Raw genomic sequence first — 24,190 nt, 5'->3', positions numbered from 1 at the left:
AGGCAACCACGTTCAACCACACCTTAAATMAGCCCTGCTTGTTCTTATCTCACTCTTCTTGTGATCTGAGCAGGAAAATGCACCTTGTTTACCATATAAGTCCATAATAGAAAAGCCAAACTTCCACTCCTTTTTTTTTTTTTTTGGTGAGGAAAAAGCTCCGTCCCTTCCCCTCCTGAAAGCTCTGATGTCATCCCAGACAGGCTTCTTCACCGGGATTGGAGGAACTCGTCATAAATTTCCTGAAAACTCCCGGCCCATTTTTTTTCTCACCCATCCCATCGTCCCTGACTTCCTGCCAGAGAAAAAAGCTGAAAACTTCGCTTTGCCGTCTGCCTTTTAGCCCCTCTTTTTAAAAAGTTCTTTTTGGAGTTTGAGATAACAGCAAATAATCGCAATCATGGAGATGGTAAAGAAGAAAATCCAGGCTCTGCAGCAGCAAGTTGATGAGGCAGAAGATCGCGCACTCGCAGTACAAAGGGAGTTGGATACAGAACGGGAACTGCGCGAAAAAGTGAGATAATTTATCATTTTCACCTGATTAAGCCGTATTGTCTTGTTATTTAAACAAGACAATACGGCTAAAATAATTTTTTTTCAAAGAAGTAACAAATTATACTCCGTCAGACAGAAGCGGTAATGATACTCAAAGCACATAAAGTATCCTAAAAAAGCTGTTCAGATGTACATTTGTTTCCTTTTCATGCTGTTTTGTAGTGTTTGAATTCAGATTATAGTCGTTAGTCGGGGACTTTCTTTGCAGAAACTTTCTTTGTAGGGCTGCGTTACCTAACTTCCCACCCGCCCCATATCCACGGAAACACGCTAAAACGCTTCCCCGGTGTGGCTGATAACCAGAGATGCACCGATCGGCGTTTTCAGGCCGATACCGATTTTTAATTGTCCTGGAGGTCTGCTTGATTTCAATTTTGACCAACTTTAATTTTAAGGACTGTAATGAAGAAAATATCCTGTGGGTTGTCTTATAAAGACAGTAGGTTTGAAACTGTAAATAAATTACATTTCATTTATGTATCATATCTTCGCCCCTACCTGACTTATTAATAGACTCAGAACAGTGCATTAAAGTACATGTTCTTAGATATATCTTTACAGAATACTGTAAAGATGCATTTACAGTATTCTTAGTCTTCATTAATGTAATTTAGGAAAAAATAGTCCACAATGTGACCTGCTGAGATAAAAAGAAACTTGGCTAATTCAGATCTCTGGCCCACTGATAGCATATTTGTTGTGTTGTGCTGCTTTTACAGAGGAAATTTTAGTTTTCAGCTATTTGCAGCATTAGCATGAAACAAATTAGCTATAATTGTAAAGCTAAAGGGGTGTGATTATACATCCAGCTTTTGTGATAATTGTCTAATATTGGGTTTTTAAGGAATGTGATGACTTTTTAGCTGTATTTTGAGAAATACTAAAAGCCCTCCTTTTGTCATTTTAGCTAATATAGAAAAGGCTTTGAAAATCAAAAACCGTGTTTTAAAGAGTATGTAGCCATCTTGTAACTCTTTTTCAGATTTTAGAGATGATTAAATAGTCTTTGAAATTACTCTGCAGTTTAGTATCCACAGGAAGTAACAGATCCTAGCTAGCCTTTTAGCAGCTAACAGTTAGCCTGTTGTAGCATTCTCACAAAGCTTACAAAACACACAAAGTATTTTGACACAAACCAAGCAACAATTTAAAACCAGTAAAGAGACGCTGGTCATCTTCCCCTTTTTGTAACTGTATCGGTTTGCTTTCTTTTCTTTTCTTTTTTTTTTGTTCATGCGCAACTTCTCAGGTACCAACTGGGCCGGTCGGTCCACTGACCAACTGTGGGGCATTTTGTATCAACCATGTGTCCATTTCTGCCTTGTTTGTAACCAAACAGCAACTCATTCAATCAGATTATGCTCAATCAGCTTCAATTAGACATTAGATTTTAGCATTTTATGACAATTTACCTACAACATTCATTTAAATACTCAGATGCAATCCAACGCGATACAAAATATTTTTTCGCGGTAACAAACTAAACTCAAAAATGTCTTAAAAGTCACCTGTGTTAAAAAAAACAGGACAGCAGCTCAAAAACTACATCCTTTAATAACTAAGTATTAAACATAAAAGGTGTCAAGCCTAAAGCACTTACCTTCATAACCAGGATCTGTAATAATGTTTAGCATTTTAATGTAGAAAAATTTAATTCCAACCCTAAAGTATCATAGTTCAAGCATATTCATCATTGCTTCAAGCAAATATCACTCAAATTGAAAACACAGTGGAGAATATTTCCATAACAAGGAACTGGAGCAGTCCACAGTGTACTGAGACTGCTCCAGTCTGCGTTAATTCATCTCTGAAGTAACTGGACGGTGAAAAAACATACATTTGACCATGTTCTGGTTACGAGTAGGATTTATTTTGTTCTCAGTGACCAGACTAATGGCATGTTTGATTTGTCTCTTCAGTGACAGCTGGGAATGACTTCACCACCAGTCTAGCACAATCCAGTGGCACGTTGGTAAAACCAGTCAAAATAGCAAATTATTGCAGTGACTAGTAGGGTTTGTCTGCGACAGACTGGCGACCTGTCCAGGGTGAACCCAGCCTCTCGCCCGGAACGTTAGCTAGAGATGGGCACCAGCAACCCTCCTGACCCCACTAAGGGATAAGGGTGTAAAGAAAATGGATGGATGGATTGTAGGGTTTGTGAAGCAAGACATTGATTGTGTATATCCCTAAATTATCCCTAAACAGTGTGCCGTAAGCTTAATAATAATAATAATAATAATAATAATAATAATAATAATAATAATAAAAACAAATAGTTTATACTAACAACTTTCATTACTTCCTTTAAGCTCAGTAGCTATTTTAGTTGCAGAAGTTGGGTTTGCTTGGACACTTTTGACTTTTCAGGTTGGAATTTCAACTTCAGGGAGTGTTCTTGCTGGACCAAAAAAACACTTAAGAGCTTGGAAAACCTGACTTCAATGCATTAGGAAAACACAACACTGCTACTAGCAACACAAGTACAGCAACGTGTGTTTTTCCTTCAATATGTTACACTAAAGGACAAACAGGGATTTTACATGCAACTGTGTATAAAAGAAGTATGCTAGACATGCAATTAACTGCAACTTTATCTATGTTTAAAATGAACAGCAGCCATATTGGATGCTAAACATGGAAGAAGCTATGCCACAGTTCTGCTGAGCAGCATGGCACAGGTTGGTGTGGTTTGGTACGCCATTTTGTCTGTTTCCATTAGAAAAGTGGTCCAAACAATTGTACGTCCATAGGACAAAGTGGGGTTCAGTTAGGTGGAGCTGATGGTGTTACAGACCATTGATTGGGGGATGGATACTAGTGCGTTAGGCTTTATCCTGACAATGCCGGACCATAAAATAGAGCCTTACTGCTCAGCTGAAACAAGGCGTTCGCATTTAGAAATCCAACTTTCGATTAAAATTATGATACAGACCTAGAAAGTCTGTTTAAACTTTACCTTTAATAACATAAAGTTACCTAATTTTTAAAGTGCAATCAGTAATACTTTTATAACAAATTTATAATTTATATCAGTAATGATTTCTTGGTTAATGTTAAGTTGTCATAACAAAGACATTTTGAATAATGTCAACTTTGTATTAAAAGTGTCATAATTTACCGAATGACGCTTTATGACAACAGTCATAAATATTCATGAAGGCTTACTTATGTTCATGACAAGTGTTATGTCATGTTTATGGCAGTGTCATTTCAGTCTTATTCACCCCCTTCAAATAAAGTGTTACCAAAAAATGTTAAGTTTGTATTCTGTCTTTTATGATGCATGGAAAAACATCCAATCTCAAGTAACACTGTTGTAAAATTTCTTCACAGTATATGGAAAACGTTGTATTTAGTGATGTGATACATAAAGACAACCAATCAATGGTTAAAGACATCAGGCAAAAGTTTTACTTCAGCTTTGTTAGACATCTAACAAGTCTTTTGTTCCCCTCGTTTCCTTTCAGTCTTTTTTTTTTTACTAAATACCATTTGACACAAAGCCTCTCTGGAAATGACGAGCTTGTAATCCTTCCTCCTCCTTTGCACAGGAAAGAGGGGACAGACACGGTTATCTGGGATATCAGGCGGACAGGAAACAGCCTGTAAAGAAGCAGCAGAACCAGCTGAAGCATTTCAGATTTGTTAGGGTTAAATTGTCTCTCTGTTTGCCAGYGTCAGCACTTCTTTTTTTAAGTGTCTGCTCAGGCGGCAAAGTCCACAGCTTGTTACAGCTGCTAAAGGTGAAACTGATTGCTCTGAAGAAAACAGAACGGAGATAATTCATTATAAAAAAAACAGCAGCTAACTTGGACCGTTAAGAGACATCATGAGATTGTCAYGGTACAATAACCGTTAGTTAAAAATACCATAATGTCATAGCTTRTCTGGTTCATATGCATCTTGTAAGAGAAGGAAAACRTAGATCAACCAGCACAGATGACGCAATTATATCTGTTGCTATTTTGTATTTTAAACTAGGGATGATCAAACTCCTCCACACCCTTTACTAGACACAGTTAGGCAAAAGAAAACCTCTCTACCATCATGGCACCCTGGGCAGAGAGCCACAATGACCACAAGACCGTCACTGACAGGAATAATATGACGAAAACAGTTTTGAAACTGTAACTTTTAAAACCTTGGTATGCTTTGATACTGGTAGCCAGCCTAATCATGTCCTAGTTTGTTCCTCATTTTGGATTTCTGATGAATGCATATGATGTAATCTTAAAGCAGAGGAGTTCAGGCCTCTCACACCTCAATGCAAGTCAAGACAGACCRCAGTCAGGCTTGTATTTGCTGGAATGGAGACGTCTTCATGCCTAAAATCTTATCAGCACAAATAAAGCTGAGTGTCACTTTCCCTGTACAAAATGTGGCATTAGAGGGAAATTCAGATAAACTGTAACATTTCTGTACATATTCTAAAACCCAGCCCGAGCTTTTTACGTGTAGATGTTGGCCATTTGTGACCAAATTCCTGCTATCGCGAATCGACATTGAGAGAATGACTCAATATCGACTTGTGGATGTCTTCAGGTTTAGACTCTGGAGTGTGAAGTTTGATCGCTTAACTCAAAACAGCCACGAGTTCATTGCAAAACACCAAAATGTGCTTCTGAATGAAAATCAAAGCCCTAAAGTTCAGTGGAAAACAATTTGACAAATCTAATGGGATTCAGAAGTTATGTAGTTCTAAAATAGAATATTTTGATGAAACCTCTTGTGCTTTACATCATTTTGTTCTTATACTTAAAATTTTCAACCTTGAAGGAACAGGTTTTTCAAACATTTTATGTTTTTCATGGCCTGTTTAGCTCCTTAAATCCATCCAAAATATGTTTTGTTGCAACAAAACATAAATCAGTTTAACAAGACCCTAACAATTACCAAATCCATCAATGCGTTTATCATGTCATTGCAGCTGCATCATAAATACCCTGCACTGGATGTTGATCCCAGACATCCTTCCAGTTTGTCAGCACCGTGTTTCCTGTCTGACCTCAAACCATTAAGTTTTCTCTGTCAATCTGTCTCTGTGTGGCTGCAGGCCGAGGGCGAAGTGGCCTCTCTGAACCGACGCATCCAGCTGGTGGAGGAGGAGCTGGACCGAGCTCAGGAGAGGCTGTCCACGGCCCTGCAGAAGCTGGAGGAGGCCGAGAAGGCTGCGGACGAGAGCGAAAGGTGACAACCGACTCACATCGCTGACTATTTAGAAGTCTTTATTAGCAGGAAGGTTGTGAGAGAGCAGAAATAAAAGTCTGATAATAAAATGTGGMTTTCACAATGCTTCTCAATATTAAAGTTAATCAAACTTAATTAATGTCAAACTCAAACCCATTTTGGGAGCAGACCTTCAGTAATGTTTGACTGCGGATAAGCTGAGAGGAAGTGCTTAAGCTCACCAGGAAGGGCAGCTCTGTCCTGGGATGCCCCTTGACCCAGTGCAGGTGGTGAGAGACAAACTCTGGCTAAAATAACATCACTGACACACGAGTCCCACCACATCCATGTAACTGTTGGGAGAGCTCCTAAAGGGTGTTTTCACAACTGATAGCCCAGTAGACTCGGTTCGACTGAGGACCAACATTTTTTAAATTTTTTGTTACATTTTTAGATGGTGCAGTTCACTTTCACACTGCAATGTGATAAGCAAACCAAAGTAATTGAAAAACCTGTTCCCCTCCTCACCTGTGGTGGCGCTGCACCACAAACCACTGATGGAACCAACATGAAAACCTCAGAAGAAGACATGAGCACAACTTTCTTTTTCACAAAATGTAAACAAAAATGGAGTAGTGTCAGATAATGTGGTTGGAGGATTTCTCTTTTGTGTCTAGTGAAAGATCACAAGCCATTTATCCCACTAGCTCTGRACATGCACGTTTGTTTTGGTTGTAATTTACCAGACTGGAGTTTGCGTCAGAGTTTAAGTGCACATTCACACCTCCCCRAACRAACCGGACTTTCTAGACTAAAACACTAGAGTCCAATTAAAGTGGATTAAGCAGAGCTGCTGGTGTGAATCCGCCCTTAGTGACAGACTGCTGCATCCAAAGGGCACAAAAGAGAGTTTTCACAGATCCTTCCTCCCAGCAGCTAATATTCTTTATTAACATAACTACTCCCAACAAACTAAATAAGTGTTTACATGATTGGTATTATTTGCACACTTTCATTTTTTCTTATAGTCGGCTTTTTATATGCACAAATATACGTGCACGTTTTTTTAATGAATGACCCGCCTCAGTTCTGCATTTATTTTAATCGGAGTTTGTGTTTTTAAATAACTGTACAGTTTTTCTTATGCTGTAAATTTGCCATTACTGTAAAGTTTTAGTTTTATTTTAATTTTAATCTTTGTGTGAATACACATGCACCTGCATTTTACACCTTAATTCCCTGACTGAGGGACAATGAGAATTATTTTTATTCMATATGGAGAAAACATATCACGAGTTCATCTGCGTGCATTAATTGTCGTACAATCATTTAATTTTGACTTATTTTGTTTGGACTAATTGAGTCCAAGCATAAGAGCAGAAAAGAAGCATTTTTTTCCAGCCCATTTATGAACAATAAAAGGTGCAGACACACAGTCACACCCTTTTATTCTATAGACTCACAAGCAAACCTGAACGACAAGATTATGAGTTTCATAACTTGATCAAACGCAATAAAAAGCTTTAGAGGCATTAATAAAAGACATAAAAATCTGTTTTACAAATCAAACATCTTTAAGGTAAACATACAAATATCTGCAGCATGTTTGGATTTAAACCAATACTAGTTATCAGCGGTTAAGACAAAACATTACATCCTTTCTAAGACCTTGAATAAAAAAACAAGCCAAGGTTATTGGCTGATCGTCATCCCTGCTATTTATTTTGCCAATTTTGTCCTTTATGCGAGAGAATATTAAGAACTAAAACACAGAAGAAATATTTTTGTTCTAGTAAAGGTTCAGCCAAAATTAGTATTTTCTTATTCTAACTGTAAGAGCTTCATGAACTTTTTTGTTGAGTAACCATGACATCTTTATCAATTATATTCAATACAAAGATACTGATACAGTTACAATAAGTAACTCTGACTTTCAATTAAACTCAAAATTATTCAAATCCCTGGCAGATTTAAATTTTACGTAGTCATTTAATTTTAAGCAAAAGACTAGGTATGAAGTTCATCACAAAAAACCTGGAATAACAGTGGAAACCTGCAAAAAGTGGCTCAGACATAAAAAGTCTGATTGCTGTAAAGGGTATACATTTTCAACATATTTTTTTCTCTTTGGTTGAATAAAAAATACTTTTGAATTTAAATCTGCTTGGGATGTATCGAATTTTGGCCTCAGTTGTATAGRGAGTTGTTTTCTCTACATTTGAATCAGTGTTAAGTATCACTTCAGTGGGATGTGACTCTCTTTAACACGTTGAATCATTCTCACCTTCAGAGGCATGAAGGTGATTGAGAACAGAGCCATGAAAGACGAGGAGAAGATGGAGATCCAGGAGCTGCAGCTCAAAGAGGCCAAACACATCGCAGAGGAGGCTGACCGCAAATATGAGGAGGTGCGTGCTCAAACATGAGCTATTCCCCAAAGTTTTAACAAGCAGATGAGATCTRATTTATGCTCCTGCCTTCTTCTTGTCTTCTTTCTTTTTAATAACAGGTTGCTCGCAAACTGGTGATCCTTGAGGGTGACCTGGAGAGGGCAGAAGAGAGGGCAGAACTTGCTGAGCTGTAAGCTGAAGTGGAACGTATAAAATGTTCACATGTAGTTGYTAAAGTGCTTTCATAAAACAAAATAATCTAAATGTTTTTACTTTGCTCCTGCAGAAAGTGTAGCGATTTGGAGGAAGAGCTTAAAAACGTCACCAACAACCTCAAGTCTCTAGAGGCTCAGTCTGATAAGGTAACGGAGTACACATGCTGCTRCTAAACRCTTTTACAAAATAAACATATTTAGCAACGATCTAATTTAACAACAGGAATATACAGACTCAAAAAAGGCAGATTGCTGAGAGAAGGTTACCGAGTAACTGTTCAAAACATCAATCATTTGATTTTTAAAAATTACATCGGCAAACGGGGTAAAATATAAACTTATGTGGAAATTTTGGCATTTTAATTAAAAAAACACATCATACAAATAACCTAATAACAAAATAAGCAAAGAAAACTTTTTTCCAAATAAATTTTGTTCAATATAAAACTTTAACAAAAAACTGAAGTTTTGTCTGGTGAATTTTTGGTTAAAACAATATTGTTCTCCATTCAGTTAAGCCACTCACAATAAAGCTGCACAAGTAAAAGTAAAAAGTATGAGCAATAAAAATACTCCTCAAAGTAGATTTTTTCCAAAACGTTACTCAATAAAACGTAACTATTTACTGTTTTCATTTCACAAATATAACTTAAAATCTCAATAAGATAAGAAAAAGTGAAGGGATATGAATGCTTTTGCAAACTAAACACAGCTACGTCTTAGCAGCTGACTGGTTAATTTCGTCCTTCTCTGTGCAGTACTCTGAGAAAGAAGACAAATACGAAGAGGAGATTAAAATCCTGAATGACAGACTCAAGGAGGTATATTCACATCTTTCTTTCAGCTGTCTGTATATTTTCAGGCTGTGTGGGGACGACTAATATCTATGCTGGGTTTTGTTTTAAAAAGGCGGAAACTCGTGCAGAATTTGCAGAAAGGACGGTGTCAAAGCTCGAAAAGACCATAGACAACCTAGAAGGTACACTTTGTTTCTCTCCCACTCTTTGCTTTCCTTCTTTACTGAGCGCTTTACTCTCGTAAATCTTTAGTTAATAATTAATCTGCTCTCTTTCATTTCTCTCCTTTTCCTCCGCCCTGGCCTGCGTTCGGCTCTGAACCCCCTCACCCTGCTTTCTTCTCTGCCATTCCCACTTGCAGACGAGTTGTACACTCAGAAACTGAAATACAAGGCTATCAGCGAGGAGCTGGATCATGCCCTCAATGACATGAACACCTTGTGAAGCTGCCACTTTGCTTCCGTTTTTCCTCATGTTTTGCACTTTTTCTTTTCTCCGTCTGCCCCTTTCACACTTTGCATCAAACTGAGAAACAATAAAGCCTCTTTCTTCTCCTACTCCCTTCTTTACTCATAATTTGTGTTTTCCACACAACATAATTATGTTCCTGAAAGCCGGGATGCTTATGTGATCGTGCTGCTACCGTTTCTATTGCAGAGAACCTGTCGAAGGCAAAGGAGGAAAACCTAGGAATGCACCAGGTTCTGGACCAAACACTGCATGAGCTCAACAGCTTGTAAAAAAAAAAAAGAAAAAAAAAAACAACCAAGAAGAACGAACAGCAATGGAAAACAAAAACACCTTTTTTGTTAAAGAGTATTTTCTACATGCCATCCATTCTTTGTCATTCCACGTCTCCTTGTCTGTGACTTTTTAACACATGTAGCCAATGTATGTATTTATGGTTCCTTTGTTTCTTTTACTTTTTTAATGAATGGTTTTGGGTCCAAACGATCTCAGTATTGGTGCTGGAAATTGTGTTCAAAATCTGACAACAAATAAAGCCTGTGATGTCAGTTTCCATGCAGCTTCTGATTAGCCTTCTGCTCTTTTTGGCACCCATGTTAAAGAAAATTGTAAAATTACATCAATTTTCTATTGCTGCTGATTAATCTCACTCTGTAAAACGTAAAAAAGAAAAAAAAAAAACCCTTCAATTTTAGAACATTTATTCGCTGTGGAAAAAATACCCCATATTATTGGCAGCCATGAGAATTCGTATGAAATAAATACAACTGGAAACATATTTGATTCATACTTTACTTCTTCATGTTGATCAATGTCTAGTAACCCAGGACTTTCTGTTTCCCAGGGATATAGACATAAAAATTATATTTGGCACTCTTCAAAATGGGAAAGAGAAACTCTCATGCTATTCTGGTGATTATATAAATTGACTTTTATGCTACAGGAGGATTAAGATTACCCATATGTGAGAGACCATTCGTGAACACAACACATCATAACATCCTAGGAATACAGCAGGTTATTCATCCGGATGACGCCATCCCCACTGTGAAACATGGAGGTAGAAGCATCATGTGGGGATGCGTCTCTGTCGCAGAAATATGGAAGCTGGACAAAGATAATGAGCACCTACCGAAACTTGCTTGCAGTGTGGACGCCAGTCTATTTGCTGTCAAGTATTTTCTGGCGCAGCTTCTTGGAGCATTACGAAGGCGTAATGCTACTTGAAGCGCTATTGGCTGGCGTGTGCAAAGCAGCCAATCCAGGAGTGCTTTTTATTTTCCTTGGTAGTGATTGGCTAATTCCGCAAGACCGTAGCCGTCAACTTGTGCGGTAGCGCTAAAACTGTTTCCACTGTACGTATTAATCCACATTGTTAAAATAGGTAGTTTACGTGTTTTTAGAGARGCCCTCGAGGAAATACTAGTGTCCATTGTATCTAAAGTCAGAAATTGTGACAGGGGTTTAAATATCAAAGGTTTAATGTTAGCTCCACCTACAACATCAGCTACTTCGGCTCACTACGTCTCCATAGCAACCATCGTCTAGCTCTAGCTAACTGGGGTTGCTGTCATATTTGGAAAAATACATTCACATTCGAAGGTATGTTGGAGGATGCTGCAGAATTGTTAGCCCTCCAGAGAAGTTAAAGAGCCTTATTTTCTCCCTACAGGGTGATTTTAAATAGAAATCGTTTGGGGCAACTAGAAACCTGAAAATAGCTTGTCATTGGCTCTTTCAATGGCTTTCATTGGCTCTTTCAAACGTTGTGGATAACAATCCACAACGTTTGTGAAAATCAACATAAAAATGAGCAGAGAGTAAAAGAGACGACACAGGAGTCTGGATGAATGTGCAGAGAGGAGTGGTCAAATATATTTCTCTTTTTGCTCCAACCTAGTGAAATGTTATAGGGATAAGAGCTGTCATGATTGCAAAAGAACCTTGTGCAATAAATTAAGAGCTTGGGTGTGGAGGTTGCTGGAAGTGTTGGGATCCTGGAGACAATTTCAGCACTTACTCTTAAAGGTTAGTAGAAAAGGGGCAAGCGCAAACATGCTTTAGTTTCATTTTTCTGCATGAAATGAGTGAATTTGTTTTCCCAAACATTTCCATATCCATAGAATCAGCAAACTCTGATCTTATCATGGGAAAAACACTATGTCGTTGGCAGTTCAACCTTTTTAAAATACTCAGATTACACAAAAGTCAATCTCACTTATTGTTGAGGGAAAGGAATCTCATGACTTTCTAAATACTGATTTAGTATAGGTTCTCCATGACAAGGAGTACCATAATTTAAATATAATCACTTTGATATAAATTTTTAAAGTGCATGGGGTAATAAAGATGCTGTAAATGAGGAATATTTTCCAAAGACAAGTCTCCACATGGAGTGCTGCAAAAACAAACAATATACAACATCTGTGCAGGTATGTGCTGACTCCCGGGGGTCAGAACTGAAGCTGCATCCTTCTTCCTGTAGATTACAGTGAAATCACAATTCAAATTATTTCCTTTGTTAAGGAAAAAAAAAACTGTCTTTTATTAATTCGGCTAAGAAATATTTTTAAAAAGATATATATGTGAATTACTTCAGAAAGAAAAATAGTTCGATTAACGTTGCAGTAGGGAAATTTAAGAATTCAAAATTTAAATATTAATGAATGTTACAATTTCAGACAATTTCAAGATATGAAAACACAATAGATACCTTATTTAAACCAAACTCTCTCCACAGCAGGGCTGGTCATGCTGAGGACTTCCAGGCTTGTGGATGTCAATAGTCATGAAAAAAGACAAATTGTGAAAACGATCAATTTATCAATGCATTTTCTTTTGTAATTATCAGGTTCACAAAATATTTATTTAATTTAGATTATTTTGTGTGTAGATTATGTTAACTAATAGGAAGTATGCATGTATGTAAGATGAATAAAATAAGACTTAAAATTTTGTTGAAACAAAACACGTGGCTAATAACACGTCATGCATTTCCGGGTAACTTCCTGTCTACTGGCGCTAAAAACACCTGTAAGTGAATTCCGGGCCAGCAGGGGGCGTCGTGTCATTTTATGTGCTTTGCATCTTCGCCGGGCGGGATTTCCGCAATAATATCAAGTATGGCGAAAACATACGACTATTTGTTTAAATTACTGCTAATCGGGGACTCTGGTGTCGGGAAGACCTGTGTCCTCTTCAGGTTTTCAGAAGACGCCTTCAACTCAACGTTTATCTCAACAATAGGTGCGTTTGCGGGGGGGTATTTTGGTTTGTTCTGTGTGTTTACAGTACGTAGAGGGACTGGCTCTGCGGATACGTCTATTTGCTGGAATGCTTGTAGTGCTATATATGGAGATGAGACATTGACTTTGTTAGTAGATGTCAATTTTTGTGCCGATTTTAGGTGACATGGTCGCTTGGATAAATCTCGGTATAGAAAAGCTGTTAATATTTCATGTATAGCTTATTTAGAACTAATTTGACATTACATTTATTCTGTGTAAGCTCAAGTGTCAACCGTTAGACCCGACTATGTCCTGGAAAGACACCGGAAAACCTGATGTGTTGCACATGAAAGGCTTTTTTCTGTTTCTTTTTTTAATAAGCGATATTTTCTTTTATATGAGCAGTGCTGTCTTTTGTTGTGTAAATAGTTTGCTTAATTTTTTGGTGGGGTGTTATTGCATCTTAAAAGTTATCGTTATGATTGGAATTCTCGTTTCCGTTCATCTTCCTGCAGGTATTGATTTCAAGATTAGGACAATAGAGCTTGATGGCAAGAAGATAAAGTTACAGATATGGTAAGAGCACTTTAAAAAACCAGTGCAATGCTTTATTGCTACACTACAAAAATATTCACGCCCCTTGAATCCTTCTACATTTGATCACTTTTCCAAATACAAGCTTCTGTGTATTTTGTTGGGATTTTCATCTGCTTTCATATCCGATGTTGAAGCTCCTCGGGGATGCGAGTTAGACTGTTTTGTTTACTCATAAAAATTACTCTTATAGTACAGTTTTACTTAATTTACTTGACACCTGGGACAACCCAGGGCTGCACCAACAGAGTGTTTGACAGGTGAAAGTACTCATAAAATAAATAAAAACTGAAGAAATATTTTTCAGGCTATCATCCGATTGTCATAAATTTCCATTATCATCCATAATGACAAAATAGAAAATAAATTAGGTTCTTTGGATAGTTAGAAGTCATGATATGACATCTGTTGTCTAGGAAAAATTCACATTGAACTGATCCGTTAAAAGATCAAACTGAGGTCTTTGGAGCAAGTAAAAAAGTTCTGTTTTATACTTCAGTGTTGTTGAGTGTTTTGTAGTACTATAAAACCTTTTAGTATGAGTCGAACTATTTCTGATAAATCTAAAGTGCTTCAACAAATGAAAATTTGCTCGAAGATTGTAGGCCACCCCAGTCCAAAAGCTGCATGAAACATCTATCTGTAATAATGTGAAGTTAGCTAAAAACTTTTTTCACCCTGACCATGCTCTGAACCAGGAATGCAGACTGTTACTATCAGGTCGAACATAAAAGGCTCCACAGTTTCATAAGGTTCAACCGAGAAATGCTTCTGCACACAAATAAATCCTGAAGCAAAACATGGAAGATTAACAAACATGGAATGCTATCATCTTACAATCTATACCTCTTGATTCTGTTTGGATATGAATGTCTGTAAATAATGGTGCTGTGATGCAGGACACATTTCAGACTTGTTCTGACAATGCACAAGTATTACATCATGTTTTATGTGATAAAAAAAAAAACACTAAGTAGTGCTTGACAGTGAAGTTGAGTGAAAATTAGAAATGGTTTCAAAATTCTTCAAATAAAAATCTGTAAGGTTTTGTGTGTTTTTCTATTAGTCTTCTTTACCCTGCTACTCCTAAATAAAACACATAGCAACTTATTACCTCCAAAATTTGTAAATAGACTCCACCTGAGAGTAACTTAATCTCAACATAAATACAGATTWTTTTTTTTGTGAAGYCATGCAAGCTCCAGTTACCGTAMAAGCAGTGCAACACCGGCTGTTGTAAAAATATATGGAAGCTTCTGGTTGTATAATGTTTAAGTCATGTCAATACTTTTGTAAGTCACAGCTCATTTTGTGTTTGCTGTATGTTGTATTTCTGTAAACTCAAGTAAAAAAAAAAAAAACCTTGTAATATAGAAAAAACAAAAATATGAGAGAATCATTCAGGTCTATCAAACCCTATTTACATTCATGGTAAACCAGGAAGASGAAATTTCATGGGTGATATGTGTTCAACCATGCCAATCGGTGGATTTTCTTTTTAAACTAAAACTGTCGGCTATGACTTGCTGCTGATAAAAGCAAAATAAAACTTTCTAATCTGATGCTAAAGATAGAAATGTCATTCTTTTTATTTAAATTGATGTATTTGACTCCTGCAGGGACACAGCTGGTCAGGAACGTTTCAGAACAATCACAACGGCCTACTACAGAGGAGCAATGGTGGGTAGCCTCACATGCTACTAGTTTCGGTTTCCTACGCATTAAAAGGTTCCTCAGCTGCATTTATTGCAACATTTTTCATTTACTGCTCTTTGCAGGGGATCATGCTTGTCTACGACATTACAAATGAGAAATCATTTGACAATATCAAGAACTGGATAAGGAACATAGAGGAAGTACGTACCACTTCAAATTTATCCTCGCTGAYATGTTTGTGGCTCCATTTTAAAATGTTTCCTTTTCCTCTGTTAATGTAGCATGCGTCATCTGATGTCGAGAAAATGGTTCTTGGCAATAAATGTGACATCAACGACAAGAGGCAGGTTTCCAAAGATAGGGGAGAGAAGGTGAGAATCTCAGTCAAACACAGATGGAAGATTATTTACAAACTAGATTCCAAAAAAGTTTGGACACTAAACAAATTGTGAATAAAAACTGAATGCATTGATGTGGAGGTGCCAACATCTAATATTTTAACAATAGAACACAAATCACAGATCAAAAGTTTAAACTGAGAGAATGTATMATTTTAAGGGAAAAATATGTYGTTTCAAAATTTCATGACGTTAACAAATCCCWAAACAGTTGGGACAAGGCCATTTTTACCACTGTGTGGCATCTCCCCTTCTTACAACACTCAACAGACGTTTGGGGACAGAGSAGAGCAGTTTCTCAAGTGTAGAAATAGGAATGCTCTCCCATTCATGTCTAATACAGGCCTCTAACTGTTCAATCGTCTTGGGCCTTCTTTGTCGCACCTTCTTCTTTATGATGCGCCAAATGTTCTCTATAGGTGAAAGATCTGGACTGCAGATTGGCCATTTCAGTACCCGGATCCTTCTCCTACGTAGCCATGATGTTGTGATTGCTGCAGAATGTGGTCTGACATTATCTTGTTGAAAAATGCAGGGTCTTTCCTGAAAGAGATGACGACGTCTAGATAGGAGCATATGTTGTTCTAGAACCTGAACATAGTTCTCTGCATTAATGGTGCCTTTCCAGACATGCAAGCTGCCCAGGCCACCAGCACTCATGCAACCACATACCATCAGTATGATGTAGCTTCTGAACGGAGCGTTGATAACAACTTGGGTTATCCTTGTCCTCTCTGGTCTGGATGACATGGCGTCCAAGTGTTCCATAACGAACTTCAAATCAAGACTCATCTGACCACTGAACARTTGTCCATTTTGCCTCACTCCATTTTAAATGACTCCTGGCYCAGTGCAAACGGCTGAGCTTGTGGAGCTTAGAAATGGCTTCTTCTTTGCACTGTAGAGTTTCAGCTGGCAGCGGCGGATGGGTCGGTGGATTGTGTTCACTGACGATGCTTTCTGGAAGTATTCCTGAGCCCAGGCTGTTATTTCCTTGACAGTGGCATTCCTGTTTGAGGTGCAGTGAYGTTTAAGGGCATCCAGTAGAGTTTTACRGCCTTGACCCTTACGCACAGCGATTGTTCCAAATTCTCTGAATCTTTTGATGATGTTATGCACGGTTGATGATAATAACTTAAAAGTCTTTGCTATTTTACGCTGGGTAACACCCTTCTGGTATTGCTGCACTATCTGCGCAACAATGGTGGAATTGGTGATCCTCTTACCATCTTGGCTTCAGAGAGACACTGACACTCTAAGAAGCTCTTTTTATACCCAATCATGTTGATTGACCTAATTAGTGTTAATTGGTCTTCCAGCTGTTTGTTAATGTTCAATTTCCTTTTTCAGCCACTTATTGCTACTTGTCCCAACTTTTTTGGGATTTGTAGACACTGTGAAATTTTGAATCGACATATTTTTCCTTTAAAATGTTACTCTTACCATCTATGTTCTATTACGAATAAAATATTGACATTTGCCATCTCCACATCATTGCATTCAGTTTTTATTCACAATTTATTTAGTATCCCAACTTTTTTGGAATCCGGTTTATATGAATAATATAGCAACACATATGGTAGCAAGTTCAACGAAATGTAATTTGGGAAAATGTTTTTTTTTTCTTTCAGCTTGCACTAGAGTATGGGATCAAGTTCATGGAGACCAGTGCAAAGGCCAACATCAATGTGGAAAATGTAAACTGCTATTATCTAAAAAATCTTTTCACATATGCACTTGTTTCATTTAATTTGTTAGCAGTGTCGCTATGTATGATTGCTTTACGAACAATTCCAAATGTCTCAGAAATACGTAAAATGTGTCTGTATATCAGATAAAGTCATAAAGATATTTCAGGAAATCGGTCAGAGAGTTGGGGGGTTTACTGCTGACAACATTCGACTAAAAGTTGCCTACTTGTATTATTGGTGAGACATTTAAGATTTAAGTCAGAGAAAGCACAGAGATGTAAGGTCTTTGAAATGAAACTGGATTTTCTACATGTCTGGCTGTGAGAAAGTGAGAGAAAGCAAGACTGTAATGAATAACAGGAAGGCTGGATGTGTTATGACAAAGTTGCTCTATTAATCCCTTTAAAGTTTTAATGTGTGTCTGTAATGGAACACATATAAGTCGCTAAACCCCAAAGTGCTTTAATAGAAGGCAATGGGACACTTCTGATCAATGGTTGGAGTTAAAACGTTGTATAATTGTCATGTCATGGATGGCTGATGATCAGCACCAACATATAATACTAATCTCATTATTTGACATAAAATGTCAATAAAAGGATGATTTAAAATTGACCCAATATGGACAAAAGCGCTAGTTAAAACATGTAAAACATTTAAATACTTTTTATTGTTTTACATGAATTTGATATTTCTTCATTTTGTATTTATTATGAATATTTTCTAATGTTTTTGGACTTTAGTGGTAAAGTCCTGAAATTTCCCATTATCATTTTATAAAATGACTTCATACACTCTGGGCTAATAGGTAATGCATTATTTACTGACCTTAACATTTGTTTGGATTCCCAGGCGTTTTTGACTCTTGCCAGAGACATCAAATCAAAGATGGACACAAAAATGGTAAGAAGCCATTTCATTCATACATTCCTTAAAAAGTATATATTTTTTGTCTTTATATAATTTCACATTTTGTCAAATTACAACCACAAACTTCAGTGTGTGCTGCTAGTGTAGTGAGCATTTTTACTATTCTTTCTTCAGTCAATAGTTTGGATAGTCTACAGTCCCCCTGCCTCAAATTTTATAGAAACCATCCATAAACAACTGTTTCACATTCTAATCAAAGATCTTCAATTGCATTTGGGTGTGGACTTTGAATAGGCCCCTTTCATCAGTTATATGCTTTGGTGTAAGCCATTTATTTGGAGCTCTGGTTTTATGTTCATGGTTGTTTTTCTGCTGAAGAACGAACCCTCTGCCCCAATATCAAGTGTTTTTCAACCTCTTAAAAGTYTTTCCTCCAGGATTGGCCTGTATTAAGCTCCGCCCATCTTCTCATCAACTCTGACAGTCTGTCCTGTCCTGACAAACATACGCCCATCAACATGTGTTATGTAAAACATGTCTTCATTTTACTTGCAGTCTTAGTTTTCCACCATGTAGCATTTTGTGTCTTGACTGAAAAAAGGTCAAATTATGGTGAGGGGTAAATAAATATGCACACCACACTTTTCTGATTTCTGTTTGTGAAAACCTTAAACAGTTTCTTTTCACCTCACAATAATATGCTGCTGTTTATTGCTCTACCACAGAAAAAACCCAATAAAACACATTGTCACCTTYCTAAAATAATGGCCTGAATCATTTGTTTCCAAAACATGATTTAATAAAAAAGAAATCAGTTTTGGCAGAAAATGACATATTCCATTATTTTAGGAAGGAGAAAACATTGAAGTTTGTGTTTGTAAAGTCATGAACTGATAATACTTTTGCGTGAACTGGAAATGATGGTAAGGTCCAAACCAGCAGTACCTTTTCTCTTTAATAATCCATTTTGTGTTTCTTAAAACTAGGCCTGTCACTGAACAATAAATCAACTAATCACATGATAAATTAAAGCAAACCCAATACTTTCCATTTGCATGATTTAGCGTTTTTGTCTTTTCTCTCTTTTTACCAAAAACTGGTTGACAAAAGTCTTCAGTCGAGTTCAATGTTTACAGACATTCCATAATTCATTTTATTTATTTCTGTTGTTTTGTTTACTTTAATTTTGGATACTTAAAATGTCTTCACGTTTTAAATATTCAATAAAATGTAAAGTTTATCAGTCTTTGAGAATGTGTTGTTGCGTTACTATGCCATTACCATTATTGGTCAATATTGTTGTTTTGAGACCATTTTCATCGTTTATTGCAATAAATTCTGTTGCAATTGATCTTCCAGCAAWATTTGTTACTGTGACAGAACTACTTGTTCAACTAGTTTGTTTTTTTGTATTGTTTTTGCTGATGATGATGTTGATGTTTTTGTGATTTGCTGCAGGAAGGCAACGCCCCTCAGGGCAGCAGTCATGGAGTCAAGATCTCCGAGCCACAGAAAAAGTCCAGTTTCTTCCGCTGCAGCTTGCTCTGAGAACAGAAGCCTTCCATGCTGGCCTCAGGCCGGCCGGACACAACTTGACTGTGCTTGCTCTCAGCACTTCCTCCTCTCTTTTTTTCTTCTTTTTTTTTTTTTTTTGCTTATTCCTCCCAACCATGGCCTCTCCCGGTTCTCCCGGTCTGCAAAAACCACTATTGTCAGTCAGTTAGCGGAGGACTTCCCCTCCACTCTTCCTTTTCTGAAGGCTTCCAGAGGTGCGTCGCTTCCATTATTAGAGGAAAACTTGTCTTTACTTTTCAAGAGTTTTTAACTGACAAAGGACTCATCACTGATGTGTTTTCTGTTACAAAATCGGGGRCTTCTTGTATTTCTCTCAGTCAGTAGCACAGCCAGCGGCAGAAGATACTTGCCTCATTATAATATTTTTGAATTGGAAATCAAATGTGGYATTTTGGTCTACTTTTAATGGCACTCTTCAGGTGTTTGTGTTACACGTTGCTGAGCAGAGGCTGATGGTTCTGAACTTCAGTGAAACAGAGTTGCACTTTTTTCATATCAGCAGCTAAAGTCATATCAAGGCGTATAAAGTCAACTCGAAATTATTCAGAAAGTTGTGTTTTTGTTTGTTCTTGTTTGTTGTTCTCGACAATCATCCGATGAGACTGAAAACGTCCTGATCACTGCCTCCAAACTATTTTTGCAGTAGCATTCAAGTGTAGGTAAAATATCATCCTTTGTTTTCTCAGTCCTGTTTTCCAAATTTAGATTAAAAAAAAAGAGGTGGCATATTTTTGTAAAAGGGTCTTTAAAGTGGCAACTTGTATTAGTGGTAGAGATGAACTATGAGGCTTTTCCTGGTTGAAAGAACCTTTTCTTTATGCTAATTTCTTCCTATGAAGGCATAAAAAGGTGAAATGGTTCCATAGGTTCCTTGTTAGATGTTGCAGTTTTAATTCTAACAGAAAATGAAGGAATTACGAGATTATTCCCATCAAAGCATAAGCCACAAACCCTCTTGATTTTTGTTGAACTGAAAATGAATTGTTTTGAAGCATATGCTGTGGGTTGACGCATTTATACACTGAAAACAGTGAGATTTAACATTTTATAACACATTTAATCAATAAAAAATAAAAAATKTGTTATTTGGTATTCTAATGAAAGAAACATTGGCTTATTCCAGGTCTTGTCAGATTGTTGTGTTTATATATTGTTAAATGTTTGGAAATAACCGAAGAGGCCAAGAGTAACAAWCTATTATATGATACATAAACATTCGGTTTTTCATATTGGGTTGCGTTATCWTCTGTGTTTGACAGCCTCACAGGCATGTGGGCCTGGTGTTCACCCAAAACCAAGCATTTTCAGAAACTAAGCCCTAAAATGTTATCAATCAGAACAGACTGATTCTGAGGCCCAAAACGTAGAAGCCAGATTTACTTTTTACCGTCACAGGTTAAATCTACCTATATTAAAATGTTTCTTCATAGTGGTTTGGGCGCAGCTGGTTGAAGGATGGATTGCTGTGAACATGCATGGAAAAATTAAGTATTTAAATTTGTAGAAATACCCCTAGTTTTTTAAAAACAAATAACAGAAATAGAGTATTTATTCATTAGGTTTTCCAGGAGACRGATAGATGATACTGCTTTATTTACTTCCTGGTTGGAATCAGACGTTTGTGCTTCATTTGTCCTCAGATGTCAAAACTCTCATTATATTCTACAGAAAACTCTGGAGCTGTGTTGAACATTTGCATTAGTTTTTCAGCAATTTTCTCAAAGTTTTTGAAACGGACGTAGAGCATCACACATCCTCCACCGTGCTCAACRGTGAGCATCAGGTGCTTTTCAATATTTTCYTTTTTCAMACAGGAAAAAGTGTTGTATTATATGTTAGTATTTTCCAGATGTGGATAATAAGTTGAGCTTTAATCCCCTACCACATGGTCTGAAACTGCCATCTATTCAGCTGGTTACACATGCAATCACTTCTTCCATATTTTAAACATGACTGCAGTAGCAATGGCTGCTGCTAATTCATAGTGAACAAAAATGGAGGGCTAAATTAGACGAATAAGTCTGGGAAAGTTTGGAATTTTCTCATGAAAAATGAGTGGAAAGTCACACAAACTGAGCTGATCACGTCAAATCTTGATAACTATATTGAATTCTGGTGAAATGGAGTCTTATTCTGCTAATATTATGACTATATTTTTGTAATTAAGCAAATAAAAAAATCCTAGCCTGCCCATAATGCTATGTTGAATAACTTACCGAAGAGATGACTGAAATAATATCCACTTTTTAAAAATATTTGTAATTTCTTTTTTCTTTTCTTTTCTTTTTTTTTTAGAAAAGAAAGGGAAGAAAATTAAATTATAAAATTGGTTCTGGCATGAAAAAAACTCAACAAACTTCATATCTTCCCGATTGAGATGCAGGGATCTGTGATGCTTATTCGGCGGCTTGGTTTTTAATGGTTACCATGGAGACGGTGAACAAAATACGCCGATCTCTCACTAGGAAAATCGTTTCTAGATAACATTCAAGCTCAAATGACGCCTCTGGTCATGAACTGCAGGYTCCCTTTGAGCTCCCCCAGCACTTTACCATCACGTCGTGCGTTTGTCCGTGCCAAGTGATGGCTTCGTTTTATAACAACTCKGTGTCGATCTGTTGCGTCTGTGATACCAAAATCTTAACAGCACCAAGTGATCCAGCATCCTCCTACTGTAATCTGTCACCTTGAAGCGTTTGCTTCCTTGTAATTTCTGTAAACTGATGTAAATCCAGTATGTAGGCATAGAATAGAAGGGTTTTAAGCTAAAGCCTGCCACTTTGTTCTTTAAAAGTTTGTGCTCTGCTCACGTCAAAGCAGGCTTGAATTGAGCTCATTTCAGGTGTTTTCCACATTGTTTAGTTTTGATGTTTGATATCTAGGTGGTGCTGTAGAACCACTATGCCTCTTTTAGCTAAACCACCTAAACAAAAAWTTGAGTCAGTATTTACATAAATTCAGAAAAAAAGGAGGCCAGAGTTAATTGAAATGCTTTTCTCCTGCTTACCTCATGTTGGCATTCTTATGTTAGTTGTTTTTCTGAAAACTCCACAGCGTTCAGAAAGGCATTTTTATGGTTTGGTTGTGGCTTTTTTTTTTTTTTTAAGTATCAAAGAAAGATTTGGGACCTCGTGATTACTAGGACCATTTGTCTTAACCGTCAGATCTCATAGCTGAGCTATGCATTGTGAATCTTGGACCTTTGTATATCATAAACCCTTACAGATGAATTTATTTGCTTTGTTACATTTAATGTGTTTTTTGTCACTCACTGAGCCAGAAACAGGTCAGGCTTGTTTGAAAACTGCATGTTAAACTTTAGCAGCAATTATTTTTGACTGATTGAGTTTATTTTATTTTATTTTATTTTTTAACTTTTTCTTAAAAGTAAAAAAATCACATGTTGTAATAAAGCAAACACACATTTTTAGCAGCCATGTTTTCATTCTGTCTGTTGGGAAATTCACAGGGAGAAGTTTAGAGGGGTGGGGGGGAAATTATATAAATATCATTGAACATTGATATTTACAACATAAATCTATATAAACTGTACTGTACTTTCTAAACCCATATGAAATGTATCTACCAACTGTAGATATGCGTACTTTTGATTTAATAAAAAAGGATCTAAAAATGGTTTCAATCCTTCCAGTGTTTTCATTGGCTGAGGCGACCAGGACTTGACCCCACGCTGGAGCTGCTTTCAGGACAAATGGCTCCCTCTGCCTCTACTGGCCCACTGGGAGCCACTGGAATATTCTGCTCTTTTATACCCAGTGTAACCAAAACCCCTTTAGATACAAAACAAATCTACAGTTGATGGTCATAATTAATGATGCTTGTCCTGATGGGTTAGCTGGGCTTCCATGGTGTGGGTTCAGTTCTATATCAGGTAAAAATATCTAAGGCAGTGGTTCTTAACCTTTTTTGAGGTACCGGACCCCCCAGTTTCATATGCGCATTCACCGAACCCTTCTTATCCCCCCCACCCCCCCTCCACACACACACACAAAAGACTGTGGTATTCTGACTTGGTAATGTAATTATATTAGCTGTGTTACCACCCCCACACCACTAGAGGCAGTAGCAACCCCGAAAAGATGCGACTAATGAGCAGATTTAGACTATAGAATTTAAAAAAAACGGTGAGTTTTGCTGAAACACACAAGTTCAAATCCATGCTGAGTGGAGCTCCTTCAATCAGGGCTCCTCCGCAGCACTGATTGGCTCAGCAATGTAACGTGATCCTCTGCAGCAACTGATGGCAAAGCAGGGCGTCATCAAAACTTTACACAAGTGTGTCTTTATCTCCGCGGCAGAGGCTCCGCCGAACCCCAGAGACCGACTCACCGAACCCCTGGGGTTCGATCGAACCCAGGTTAAGAACCACTGATCTAAGGTAAAATGAAAACAAAACGTAGGAGGGGTTTTCTGAAGATTGATTTGTGAARCTCTGTAGTATTTTCAGTCCATCCATTTGGGCTTTTACAAGCGAGAAAGTAGCCGCCGGTTTCTTCAGATCCGTATGTGAAAGGTGCTGTGAAGCAAAATAAAAGCGGATTTTTAGATGTAATATTCATTTTTT

At 37.3% G+C, this 24,190-nt stretch overlaps 3 protein-coding genes across 5 annotated transcripts in view; 2 read left to right on the top strand and 1 right to left on the bottom strand.

The window, feature by feature from the left end:
• Positions 1-238: 238 nt before the first annotated feature.
• tpm4b (tropomyosin 4b) lies at positions 239-10,372 on the top strand. 2 transcript variants are annotated; one of them, XM_008434431.2, is made up of 8 exons: positions 239-514; positions 5,612-5,745; positions 8,015-8,132; positions 8,234-8,304; positions 8,401-8,476; positions 9,088-9,150; positions 9,239-9,308; positions 9,488-9,683. In XM_008434431.2, the coding sequence occupies exons 1-8, from the start codon at positions 401-403 to the stop codon at positions 9,568-9,570; spliced, it is 729 nt and encodes a 242-aa protein (XP_008432653.1). In that variant the 5' UTR covers positions 239-400; the 3' UTR covers positions 9,571-9,683. The 2 variants fall into 2 exon arrangements, with proteins under 2 accessions (XP_008432653.1, XP_008432651.1); XM_008434429.2 differs by lacking the exon at positions 9,488-9,683 and adding an exon at positions 9,784-10,372 and having other exon boundaries at positions 243-514.
• A 2,267-nt stretch (positions 10,373-12,639) lies between these two features.
• On the top strand, positions 12,640-23,242 carry rab8a (RAB8A, member RAS oncogene family). Of its 2 annotated transcripts, none has more exons than XM_008434427.2 (8): positions 12,640-12,840; positions 13,337-13,397; positions 15,035-15,095; positions 15,194-15,271; positions 15,353-15,442; positions 17,101-17,166; positions 18,013-18,063; positions 19,489-23,242. In XM_008434427.2, exons 1-8 carry the CDS (start codon positions 12,669-12,671, stop codon positions 19,576-19,578), a joined length of 669 nt encoding a protein of 222 aa, XP_008432649.1. In that variant the 5' UTR covers positions 12,640-12,668; the 3' UTR covers positions 19,579-23,242. The 2 variants fall into 2 exon arrangements, with proteins under 2 accessions (XP_008432649.1, XP_008432650.1); XM_008434428.2 differs by lacking the exon at positions 12,640-12,840 and adding an exon at positions 12,885-13,027.
• Positions 23,243-24,025: 783 nt separating this feature from the next.
• The window catches only part of cib3 (calcium and integrin binding family member 3), a 4,428-nt gene continuing 4,263 nt past the window's right edge, over positions 24,026-24,190 (bottom strand). The window contains exon 6 of the mRNA XM_008434426.2: positions 24,026-24,142. Within this exon, the coding sequence (XP_008432648.1) occupies positions 24,121-24,142 (22 nt within the window). The 3' untranslated portion in view covers positions 24,026-24,120. The remainder of the gene's footprint in view (positions 24,143-24,190) is intronic.

Source organism: Poecilia reticulata, linkage group LG17 (assembly GCF_000633615.1).
Source record: "Poecilia reticulata strain Guanapo linkage group LG17, Guppy_female_1.0+MT, whole genome shotgun sequence".
NCBI lineage: Eukaryota > Metazoa > Chordata > Actinopteri > Cyprinodontiformes > Poeciliidae > Poecilia > Poecilia reticulata.
Note: the sequence above shows the minus strand (reverse complement) of the source record. Positions and strands in the feature narration are given on the sequence as shown.